Source organism: Nematolebias whitei, chromosome 13 (genome assembly GCF_014905685.2).
Source record: "Nematolebias whitei isolate Nwh7 chromosome 13, NemWhi1, whole genome shotgun sequence".
Taxonomy (NCBI): Eukaryota; Metazoa; Chordata; class Actinopteri; order Cyprinodontiformes; family Rivulidae; genus Nematolebias; species Nematolebias whitei.
The window spans coordinates 33,475,858-33,488,922 of NC_056510.1; the positions used below are offsets into that span (position 1 = coordinate 33,475,858).

At 45.2% G+C, this 13,065-nt stretch overlaps 1 protein-coding gene across 1 annotated transcript in view; it reads left to right on the forward strand.

The window, feature by feature from the left end:
* The first annotated feature begins 3,743 nt into the window (after positions 1 to 3,743).
* cerkl (ceramide kinase-like) overlaps positions 3,744 to 13,065 on the forward strand; it is a 388,098-nt gene continuing 378,776 nt past the window's right edge. Inside the window, 1 exon segment of the mRNA XM_037687069.1 lies at positions 3,744 to 3,904. Within this exon segment, the coding sequence (XP_037542997.1) occupies positions 3,795 to 3,904 (110 nt within the window). The 5' untranslated portion in view covers positions 3,744 to 3,794.

Here is a 13,065-nt window from a genome sequence, read left to right on the forward strand (position 1 = left end):
CACGTCTCTGCGTGAGTGCAGCTACAGCATGCACTCTCAGGACATTATTACATGCAGTGTTCCCTCAGTGTGGACTGAAGTAGGCGAAAGGGCCTTCTCCTACTCCGCTCCTGTTTCCTGGGATATCTTGTAACAAGATCTGAAGCTTTCGACCTTGTCCTCTCTATGTGACTTCAAACAGCTGCTAAGTTCATGGCAAAAACCATTGCAGACATGTTCCTGTTTTTAGTTTTCTACATTGTCTTACAACCTAGCTTTTTTTTTTTTAAATACCAATTTCTTTCATTTGTTCTTCTCAATTTGCATGCTTTCTTTCATTATTGTCTACTGTTGTCTTTGTTGACTTCTGTTGTCATCACTCTTTGTTAACATCAGGTCTCTCTTGTAAATGAGTCCCCGAGGATCAATGGGACTAACCTGTATAAATAAAGGTTGGGAAAAAAAATCCCACACTGTGGTCAGGTGCACCTCCTCATCCTCCTCCCTGCTCCTCACCATGGGACAAGCACTGCTTTAAGTTTTTGCTCACACTTTGAAAAAACTGCCTAATATTTTTAGCGCTTTGTCACTGGTTTAGAAAAGAGTTGCTCTCAATCATCCTCCTCAGTTTAGGAAAGCGTCCTGGTCGCTTCAACATTGTTTCAAATACTCTGACTGCACGACAAACAGCGTTATGAGCAGAGATCATCGTCTCTTTGTTGCAGTTCAATGAAAGTTCAGATAACTCCTGCAGTAATTCACACATCAGATTTTTCACAAAAGCACAGGAACTAATGCGTAGTGAAGAATGTTTAATTATATTTTGTGCTTTTTAATAAAATTGCCCATGACTTTGAACTTTTAGGATCGGAGATTTTTTTTAAGAGTAGAAGCGGAAATGTGAAGCGACAGCTCGAATGTGATATTAACGCTCATTGCGTTTAAAATTAAGTGTTTATGTAATTATTTTCAGTTTACATATCTAATATAGGTTTTGTTTGTTCAAGGCAGTCAAATTTGTTCATCCATCCATCCATTATCTTTACCCGTTTATTCCATTTTGGATCACGGGGGTCGCTGGTGCCCATGTCCAGCAATCACTGTGCGAGGGGCGGGGTACACCCTGGACGGGTCGCAAGTCCATCACAGGGCCACATAGAGACAAACGAGACAAACAACCATTCACTCTCCCACTCACACCTAGGGACAATTTAGAGTTACCAATCAGCCTAACATGCATGTTTTTGGCCTCTGGGAGGAAACCAGAGTACCCGGAGAAAACCCACGCATGCACGGAGAGAACATGCAAACTCTACCCAGAAGGCCCCTGGACCGGGGTTTGAACCAGGGACCTGTTCGCTGAGAGGCAGCAGCTCTACCAGTTGCGCCACCGTGCTGCCCAAACTTGTTCATAACTCTAATAATAAATAATAATAATGAATTTAATTTGTAACGCACTTTTCGTTAACAAAAATCTCAAAGTGCTACAGAGTGCAACTAAAATCAGTGATAAAATGAACTAAAATCTGTGATAAAATCAACTAAAATCAATGATAAAATCAACTAAAATCTGTGATAAAATCAACTAAAATCAGTGATAAAATCAACTAAAATCAATGATACAATCATGTGGAAGCAGAATAGGCTTGCTTAAAAAGAAAAGTCTTTAAGCCTTTTTTAAAGTCAGTCAATGATTGTAGAGCTCTCAGATAGTCAGGGAGGGAGTTCCAGAGGTGGTGGGGGGGGGGGGGGGGCAGCCACACAGAATGCCCAATCTCCCATGGTTCTTAATTTAGTTCGTGGAAGGTGGAGGAGATTACTGTTCTGTGATCGTAGGGACCGGGTGGATGAATATGGAGCAAGAAGGTCTTTCAGATAATCTGGTGAATTTCCGTATAAACACTGATGGGTGATGAGAGCAATTTTGTACTGAATTATGTAAGTGACAGGAAGCCAATGGAGGTTATGGAGAATGGGTGTAATATGTTCAAATTTACGAGCTCTCAATAAAATCCTGGCTGCACTGTTTTGAATATATTGAAGCTTCTGAAGGTTTTTGCCAGGTATTCCAGTAAACAGGGAGTTGCAGTAGTCGAGCCTGCAGGAGACAAAAGCATGGACGAGTTTCTCTGCATCAGCAAAAGTGAGAGATGGGCGCAGTTTGGAGATATATTCTATTATTATTTGGCCTGAGAGTTACCAGATCCAAGCAAACAGTTATAGAGAACATCCATCCATCATCTTTTACTCGCTTCTTCCATTTTGGGGTCACGGGGGTCGCCGGTGCCCATGTCCAGCAATCATTGTGCGAGGGGTGGGGTACACCCTGGACAGGTCGCAAGTCCATCACAGGGACACATAGAGACAAACGAGACAAACAACCATTCACTCTCTCACTCACACCTAGGGACAATTTAGAGTTACCAATCAGCCTAACATGCATGTTTTTGGTCTGTGGGAGGAAACCGGAGTACCCGGAGAAAACCCACACATGCACAGAGAAAACATGCAAACTCCGCCCAGAAAGGCCCCCAAACTGGGATTTGAATCAGGGACCTGCGTGCTGAGAGGCAGCAGCTCTACCAGCAGCACCACCGTGCTGTCTATAGAGAACATACCCTGTCAAAATAAGAGAGTTCCCGGATCTTGTTCCAGCAGGATCCGGATCAAATTAAGCCACACCTTTCATTGTCAGTTTGCTTACTCTGGCTTTAACTAAAGTAATCATTAAATTAAAAAAATGATTTCAGTTCAATATCTTGATTTGGAGAAAACAATAATTGAATTTCAAAAAGTGTTAATGTCTTCTTTTTTTTAAGTGATGTGAAGATCAAAAGTTTAACAGACTGGCATTTTAAAGATTTTGTTTATTTATTGATTAATTTTATTATTGATTGAACAATCATTGTCACTAAATGGCAATCATAACAATTCACAAATCACAAATCAAACTTCAGTAGGAACTTGCATCTGGCAGTAAATTTAATTAGAAGTTCTTGTGTAAACCTTTGCAGAAGTGCAAACTGCTTTCTTTTTTTCATAAAGGTACAAAGTACACTGTCTTGTTTTTCCCTCAATATAATGAATATGCAAAATGTATTTTGGGAAGAGACAGAATATTGTAGAAATTAAATACATATTGCACTAATAACAGCTTGGATAAAATAGAGATTAGATTCTTCCCACTTTTCACATGAGAGTCTAAATCAATTTAAGCTAATGAAAACATGTTTGTCGCAGCTTGAGAATCATTCATTCATTCAACCTTTATTTAGATAGGTAAATCCCATTGAGCCTCGAGGACTCATTTACAAGAGAGACCTGATTTCAACAAAGAATGATGACAACAATGGACAACAGCGACAACAATAAACAGTTATAAAAAGTCATACAATTTTTTTAATTTTTTTTTTACAAATAAGAAGGCTAAAAAAGAAAAGTAACAAAAAACAGCTAGATTCTAAGGCTGATGATTTAGTGTTTTGTGTAGATTTTTTTTTTTTTAGCGCGCAAACAATTCTAAGAATCAAAATTCAGACATTGAGTACTGCTGTTTCACTCAGCTGTAGAAGCGACTATATCATCGTGCGCGCGCTTCAACATGAACAATAACGGGAGCGCGCACACCCGATGATTACACACGGGTGGATTTGCCGCGTGCCCGGTAAAGCTGTTGCCAGTCTCCATAGCGACGAGATCCCGGAAATACATCGTGCTCGGATTACTGCTTGTTTATCAAGAAAGAAGCAAATTAAAAAGCCCGAAGTTTGTTTGTTTAGTGTTTGACTGACTTGTTCGTCGATTCTGTCAGTACCATGTCAGAGCTGTGTGACGAGGCGCAGGCAGAGCGGAGAGGTAAACAGAAGAAAAAGAAAAACTACCGGCATGACACGGAGGAGGAAAAGCAGCAACAGGAGGAGCAAAGGTGAGTTGTTGTTACTTTCACAGAGTCTGCAAACAGAAATTAAATTAATGCGGAGGAGGAAGTGCACCGATTTACACCGACATCCTTTCAAAGTAAAAGCCCCGTTGTTCAAGCGCCCCGCAGTCCATCCAAAAAACAACAACAACAACAACAACAACAACAACAAAAGATCAAAGAAGGTAGAAACCCAAATGAATGATACAGCATAATCTTTTCAGTAAGTAAAAAACGCAGCTTTCAATTGGAGATTCTCAACAACTGTTATAAAACTTCCAACATTTTTCAGTCAGGCCATCTGGAGAGTTTCTTTTTTTTTTTTTGGTGCTGAAACGTTTCGCCTTCGGTCCGGAAGGCTTCATCAGTCAAGGAAACACAGAAACAAAACTGATTCTGAACTGATAAAAAGAAACTGTCCAGATGACCTGACTGAAAAATGTTGGTTCTATTTCACATAGGCTTCACCCTTTAAGAGCTGTCGCTTAGTGGGTTTTATCCCGTCATGCGAAGCATTACATTAAAAGGTTTAGTCCACGCCCACCTGCTGTGTGGGCCCCACCCGGTCGTGTAATTGGCTCCCAATTTTCTTCTGCAAGCTATTAGCACTGGCCTTCAACAAGATGTCCAGCTCCAACACCATCCGCTTGTATCCGTCCTGCAAGACCGGCTACTTGCTCAGTTTTGACTGGCACGACACCTGCGAAGGATGCCTGGGTCCCCGCCACGTCGCCCGCGCTTCCTCCTGCCGCCTCTGTGACGACCTTACTCTGGAAGAAAGGCAGAGAAGAGCAGCCTTGTTTAAGGCTAACATCGAGGACTGCCTGTCCGTGGCGGGAGACTGTTCGCTGGACGATGCGATCGACTTCTTCGACGCCGGCTCTCGGAGCGAATCGAATGGTTCCTCTGGGACAGGCGACATCAGCAGCAGCCCCGATGCTCGCTCCCTCCCAGAGAGCGTAGTGTTGGAACGAGGGGGGCCGAGCGGATGCTCAACCCCTCCGGGCTTTCCCGCCTCAACGGCCACATCACTCCCTGCCGTCGGTGCCCTCATCTCAGAGTTACCCGACATTATCCGGGAAGCTGCTGACATGAAGGGACTTTCCGTCCCTCTCCTCCCCCCGCCCAGATCAGATGATCTAGCGGGAAGGTTTGGCTCCACTCCGGCTTGCCGTCCTGATCCCATCTGGCCTCGGTTTCCAGCGGTGACATCCTATTGGAACGAGGCCGCGGCCGGTCCTGGTAAATTGAGAGCGCTCGTCTCCACTTTCACTCCCATCACCAGAGTGGAGGGGTTCACCGAGCGGAACTTTCCCTTGGTACCCCCCCGGAGCCTTGCCTCGCGGAAGCCTTCGGAGCAAAGCTGTCCAGGCTGGAGCAGCGTCCCGTCCCTCCTGGGAAACACGACCAGACGGTGACCACGCTCTCCAATCGAGCTCACCAGTGTGCGTTTCAGGCAGCCGCAGCAAACAACAACGTGGCGCTGTTGGTGTACAGCGTGTCCAAGAGGCTGGAGGCCGCAGATCTGCCTGAGGAGACCAGGAACTCCCTCTGCAAGGCATCTGACGCCATTTTCAACATGTGCGCCTCTTCTGCGGTCTGCCTGTCCAGAATTGTAGCGTGGATGACAATGATTCAGAGGTCGGCCTGGCTCCGTCATTCCCCCTCTCTGCCGGAAAAACTGCACAGAGACCTGATGGAGGGCCCCATCACGGTGGATGCGCTTTTTGGGAGCAGTTTCAAGAGACCAGAGACCAGCCCTCTTAATCCTGGCAACCGGCAGTTCAGCGTTTTCCCAGAGATCGCCAACAGGCGGCGCCCTGGGCCAACAAATCGCTGAGCTCACGGGGGAAAAGAAAAAAAAAATGACGGTCTGCAGAGGGTATGTGTAAAAATGACAAGTGTTGAAATAAAACATGAACATCATTCAGTGATTAAAGTGTCTGTTTTTAGCCAGTCTGTAAGCTCGGATGAACTCACAGCGGCTTACAGGATCCCGCTCGCGGCAGGAGCGACACGCGTTTCACCGCAGTGGTGTCAAACGCGCGCCCCCGCGGCGTCATCAGTTGTCACACGCCTCTCCTCAACACACGCCACATACACATGAATGTGGACCCGCAGTCCGAGCGCAGCACACAGGCGCGTTCAGAGCCCTTTCGAGGAAGCCTCACCTTGGGTCACGCGGAACACATTCCCGTGACACATGACGGCGGTTGAGGCGGTGGACTGGATGACATCCGTACAAAACATGACGCATCACCTAAACGCGCGCCCTCTCCACGAACGTTACGCGGAGTGTCTGCGAACATGCTCACCAGACAGATGGATGACCAGGTTGTTACGCAGGGGCTACACGCTACAATTTGCAACCCGACCCCCTCCATTTGGAGGAATTTTAGAGACGGTCCTGTCATCACCAGACCAAGTCTCATTCCTAAATGCAGAAGTCCAAGAACTTCTGGTAAAAGAGGTGATCTCCAGGGTTCCCAACGGAGAGAAAAACACAGGGTTTTACTCACGTTACTTCCTGGTTCCAAAACGGACCAGAGGAACGAGACCGATTTTGGATCTGTCAGTTTTCAACAAGTCGATCATGGAATGACCGTTTCACATGTTGACAGCCAGACAGCTGTTGGACAACATCCAGAGAAACGACTGGTTTGTTTCCATCGACCTGAAAGACGCCTACTTCCACATACCGATCATCCCAAAACACAGAAAATTTCTGCGCTTCTCCTTTCAAGGGATGAAGTATCAGTACAACAGGCTACCGTTCTGGTATTCCCTCACGCCTCGTACGTTCTCAAAGTGTGTGGAGACGGCCCTGCAACCGTTACACAGAGCAGGGATAAGAGCAAGGACAAAAACATCATCATTCTCCCAGCAGATAAAGAAAGGTGCACAGTGATTTTGAACCAGAAAGACTATCATGAGAATGTTATGACACTCCTTAATAACTTAAACACTTATGAACCTCTGAAAAGAGATCCAGGAAGTGGTTACAAGAAGAAATTGATAGATTGCCTGAAAATTTTTGAGCAGGACAAGGCTATTGACCGTTTTCTGTACCACAGACTGTACCCAGGGGAGGCCACACCTAGTCTGTATGGTTTACCTAAAATCCACAAACAAGGTGTACCTTTAAGACCAATTGTTAGCATGATTAACTCTGTCACTTACAATGTTTCCAAATATCTGGCGTCTGTACTCATCCCTTTAGTTGGCAGCTCAGAACACCACATACAGAACACCATGGACTTTGTAGATAAGGTGAGGGATGTCATCATGGAGACTGATGAAACAATGGTCACTTTTGATGTCACATCACTCTTTACGTGCATTCCTGTTGATGATGCAGTAGAGGTGGTCAGTTTAAAATTAAAATCAGACACCACTCTGAGCAGCAGGACCACGCTTTCCACAGAACAACTGTGTCAACTCTTGAAACTGTGCCTGCAGTCAACCTACTTCACATATGGGGAGCAATATTATAGGCAGAAACATGGGTGTGCTATGGGGTCTCCAGTTTCTCCTATTGTTGCCAACCTGTACATGGAGGAGGTAGAAAATAAATCCTTGACGTCCTTTTCAGGGACACCACCAAGTCATTGGTTCAGGTATGTTGACGACACCTGGGTTAAAATTAAATCTCAGGAAGTCCAACATTTTACTGACCACATCAACTCTGTGGATAAATACATCAAGTTCACACGAGAAGATGTAAAAAATGGCAAGTTGGCTTTCTTGGACTGTGAGATCTCAGTCTCTGATAGAGGACATTTGCAAACTGAGGTGTACTACAAACCCACCCACCCAGACCAGTATTTGCAGTTTGACTCCCATCACCCTTTGGAGCACAAGTTAGGAGTCATCAGGACTCTATCACAGAGCAGACAGCGTCCCCACTAGCTCAGGAGCCAGGCAGAAGGAGAAATCCCACACAAGACAGGCTCTAGAGCAATGTGGATAACCTAACTGGGCCTTCCTGAAAGCAGAGAAGAAACCCAAACAGGACTCCAGTCAGCCAACAGGTGAAAAGGAGGAACCCAGACCCAGACCAGTGGTCATTCCGTATGTTGAGGGAGTATCAGAGAAACTGAGACGTTTATTTTCTAAACATAACATCCCAGTGGCTTTTAAACCCCAAAATACATTAAGGCAAAGACTGGTTCATCCCAAAGATCCAGTACCCCGGCACAAACAGAGTAATGTTGTGTATGCTGTTCAGTGTCAGGAGGGCTGTGATCAGTCTTACATCGGGGAAACAAAACAGCCACTGGCCAAAAGGATGGCCCAGCACAGAAGATCAACATCATCAGGCCAGGACTCTGCGGTCTACACTCATCTCCAGGCCAGCGGTCACTCTTTCAGGGATTAAGATGTGCACATCCTGGATAGAGAGGAACGATGGTTTGAGAGAGGAGTAAAGGAGGCCATCTTTGTGAAAAGAAATCGTCCATCGTTAAACAGGGGTGGAGGCCTCCGGGTTCAATTGTCCCCCTCTTACAAAGCTGTGATTGCTAGTATCACTCAGCCCTCTGTGAATAGTAAACAGCCATCAGTGTGCTAATGATCCATCGTTAGGCTGATGGTCCTTCTTGAGCATGTGATCAGCTGGTTTTGGTTGTCAGCAGCAAAACTGGTTGATCCACTCTGAGAAGGTGCTATTTAAGAGACTGAGCTGAATACAGCACCTCAGACTGAGGAAGTCTCTTGGATGAGAGACGAAACTTTTCTACATTTTTTTGTTGTTTTGCTTTGTTTTGTTTTTTTGAATGTCCAGAGGACCAGATTTAACTTTTTTAGATTTTTCTACCTGGATTATTGAGCATGCATCAGGATAAGAGTTTTGTTTCACCTGGACGACCTGCTGCTGCTGTCATGCTCCAGACAGGAAGCAGCGATGCAGGCTCAGTTGTTGACATCACACCTGTTAAATCTGGGCTTCGCCATAAATTGGAAGAAAAGCTTGATTCTCCTGGCCCAGACGATTGTTTATCTGGGAGTGGAGCTAAACTCGACCAACATGCGGGCTCGTTTGTCACAAACGAGAATCAACACTCTAAAAGACCAGCTCCGCCACGTAAGACCTGGCAGAGTGGTAACAGCTGTTTCTGTCATGAAACTATTAGGAACAATGTCGTCAGCTCACACAGTGGTCCCGCTGGGTTTACTACACATGAGACGCCTCCAGAGGTGGTTTGCACGTCTGCGTGTGGTTCCAGTAAAACAAAAGAGACTGATGATCACTGTTCCTCCCTCCGTGAGAGCAGACCTCCGACACTGGGGAAACACCCTGGCTCTGTCGGAGGGAGTCCCCGTCAGCAGACCCACGTCACACGTGTCAGTCTTCATGTCCCCCCCAACCGCTGTCAGGTTGGGGGGGGACATGCCTATCTTGAGCTGTAGGGGCGTTGTGGCCCCATCACACATCAGCTCACAAAAATGTTTTGGAGTGTTGCACGGTTCTGAACGTGATTAAACACTTTGCTCCTGTGCTACAGAATCAACATGTTTTGATTCACACAGACAACAAGGTTACTGCTGCTTACATAAACCGGCAGGAGGGTGTGTGCTCAGCCCAAATGTTACACATTGCAAGAAAACTACTGTATTGGGCACACCAAAATCTGCTCTCCATCAGAGCAGTGTACATCCCCGGTGTTCTGAATAAAGGGGCAGATGTGATGTCCAGCGGCGGTCCACGTCACGGGGACTGGACTCCATCCAGATCTGATGGCTCAGACGTGGCAGAAATTTGGCAAAGCAGCTGTGGACCTGTTTGCGACACGAGAAAACACTCAGTGTCAACTATGGTTTTCACTGAGCCCGCGAGACGAACCACTGCTGGGGGGTGAACGTGTTTGCTCATAGCCCATGGCCCAAAACGCTTCTTTACGCGTTCCCCCCACCTCCTCTGATTTTACGGTTTTTGAACCGAGTTCAGGATTAGGGATTGACAGCTCTCTTGGTGGCTCCTGAGCGCGTGACCACACCATGGTTCCCAGTTCTACAATGCCTGCTATTGGGGAGCCCGTGGAAACTGCCGTGGAGGGAGGACGTTCTTCTCCAGGCGGGAGGAGTGATCAGGATTTACCCAGAAATAGGCCAGCACCTGTGGGTCTGGCCGCTGAGCGGATCCGCTTAGAGAGGATGGGCCTCCTGCGAGATGTAGTGCGCACAATCCAGGATTCACGTGCTGCATCTACCACAGCGCTGTACACATCAAAGTGGGCAGCTTTTCAGCGCTGGTGTACAGAGAAAGGTGTAGAGGCCACTAGGAATGTTTGATATGGCATAAAATTCATATCACGATATGTATTGTGAAGGGTGGCGATATTGATTTTTAGTATAAAACTTGCTAAAAAAAAAGCACAGGGTGTCCTTTTGCCATCATATGTTTTGAATTAAGAAAATTCCACTACTAGGTCTAGAGAGTTTTTAAATAATAAACAAATCAAGTATTGGGCTTCTTTCTTGTAGTACAAAACAGTGTAAAATATATCAAATGTAGTTTTAGCCATATATTTTAAACAAAAAAATGTTGTTAACTCTTAACAGTTTCCAGTCTTAATTAAGAAATGAACAGCAACAGAGCAGCATTTTACACTGAAACACTTCACTCTCCAACCTGCTTATGGGCGCCTGCTTCTGCTTTAATGGAGAGCTGACACAAAATGACTGTGGCTTTGACCAGAGTGTCTCGCATTAAATTCACACAACACAGCATTCTTTTCACAGATCAGAGAGCAGGTTTCTCTAAAGCTGACCAACGCTTACTTTAACTTTCGACGTAAAAAAACAAAAACAAAACCCAAACAATAACTTTCGACGGAACTCAACGTTTTGCGCATGCATCCGAATATGGCAACACTAAGGCAAGCCGGCTGTAGTTAGCTTGTAGCTTCACCTCTAGCTCTCGAAGAAAATACTTAAACGTCACTTGCACACAGTTTTAAGATAAAAAATAAAACTATTAAATCTGACAGCTCTGATTTTACACTTGAACACCACTTATGCACAGTTTTCAACTAAAAAAAAGTAACGATTAAACTGACAACTCTTGATTTTACTTCAGACACAGCATTACTGCGGTTAGACGGTACAAGACAGATCTCTATCTTAGGCTAAATTTCTATCGTTTCTACTGTATACCGTTTATATTGCGCATTCCTAGAGGCCATCTCATGTCCTCTAGGCGACGTGCTGTCTTTTCTGCAACAGCTGATGGACAGAAATCTGGCGTTCAGCACGATTAAAACATACGCTGCAGCCATCTCTTCCTGTCACGAAGGGTTCAGAGACAGAACAGCTTTTAATCATCCGCTGATGAAGCATTTTTTAAAAGGTGTACAAAGATGCAGGCCTGTTTTACGCCCACTTGCTCCACAGTGGGATTTAACGTTGGTCCTGCGGGCCCTGATCAAAGCTTCATTTGAGCCTCTGGATCAGGTTCCAATTAAATTCTTGTCTCTTAAAACAGCCCTGCTGCTGGCTTTTAACATCCGCTAAGAGGGTGAGAGATTTATCTGCCCTCTCTGTCGCTCCGTCATGTCTCAGAATTCAGGCTGACGGCAGCTCAGCTGATCTAAGACCGAATCCAGCTTTTATGCCTAAAAACATCACGAGCTCTTTTAAATCAAGAGCGATATCATTGGAGGGGTTTTTCCCTCCCCCCCACAAATCAGAAGAAGAAGCATCTTCCCACCTTCTCTGTCCGGTGCGGGCGTTGATGTGTTACACAGCTGCAATGCGTCAAACTCAACATTTTTTGTGCATTATAGAGATGCATCTGCAGGCCGCCCATTATCCACCCAGCGCTTGTCACACTGGCTGTGTGAGGCCTTTTCTGAATCTTACAGAGCATCAGATTTAGAGCCTCCTGTCAACCTCAGGGCACACTCGACCAGGGGTATCGCATCTTTGACTGCTTTGCATAATGGTATGACAATGCAGGACATTTGCACTACGGCCGCATGGTCAACACCCTGCTCATTTATTCGTTTCTATTTACATGATGTGACGGTTCGGTCCATGACACATTCTGTCCTTAATGTTCTAACAGAATGAACATTATTGTTTTGATTTGGTTCTATTGTCACTAATCAGTTTATGACTATTGTTACCAATCAGTTAATTTGATTAATAATCAGTTCACTTGTTATTATTAATCTGTTCATACTGTTCAGCCATGAATCAGTTGGTTCAAGCCCCCCCCTTTTCAACATCCTCCCTCCCCATTGAAACTTTCCGGGGCGTTCATGCATTCATAATGCATAATTACACAGCATGCGTCTGTGCATGGTACACATAATTACACATTGCGTAATTCCGTACTTGGGGAGCTGAGTGACAAGACTTTTTTTGGGCAAGCTTCCGCTTCACACGGTGTTCGAATGGACCCAGTGAGGCGAGGACCACATTCGCTTCACCCTTAACCCACTAAGCGACAGCTCTTAAAGGGCGAAGCCTATATGAAATAGAACATTGGTTACGTACTGTAATTCTGTAATTCTTTGAATATAGGCGTAGCCCTTTAAGCCTCGAGCCTCACTGGCTCCTAAATGGCTGAAGAAAAAAGCTATTTGGGAGCCAATTACCCGGTCTCTACGTAACTTATACGGACCGGGTGGGGCCCATACAGCAGGTGGGCGTGGACTGAACTTTTCAGTGTAATGCTTCGCATGATGGGATAAAACCCACTAAGCGACAGCTCTTAAAGGGCTACGCCTATATTCATAGAATCTGGGGTTACAGTACATAACCAACGATTGTATACCTGGATTATTGAGCATGGACTTTGTTGTTATAAAATTTTTAACCACTAAAGGTTTTAGAGCTCTTCTGTTAAAATAAAAAAGTTTTTGCTAGTTAAACCACCACACCTTCCTCCTCTACACTTAAAAAAAGGCGTGACAATATTTAAAAACCCTTGCTGAAACTTGATTGAATTAAGACTGTTTTAGTTCTTCATTTGAAACCTCTAAGCTCTGTGGGAGTGGTGGTGCAGAAGTTAGAGCTTATTGCTGAATTATTTTTCCTGAAAGCAGCCCACTGAAAAGGTTTGGTCGCTAATCTCTTAATGTTAGTTGAATTTGAACAGCTGACGTTTGCTGAAAACAAGAAACTAAAATCAGAAAGCTGTAGAGAACTAGCACCTGGTAGAG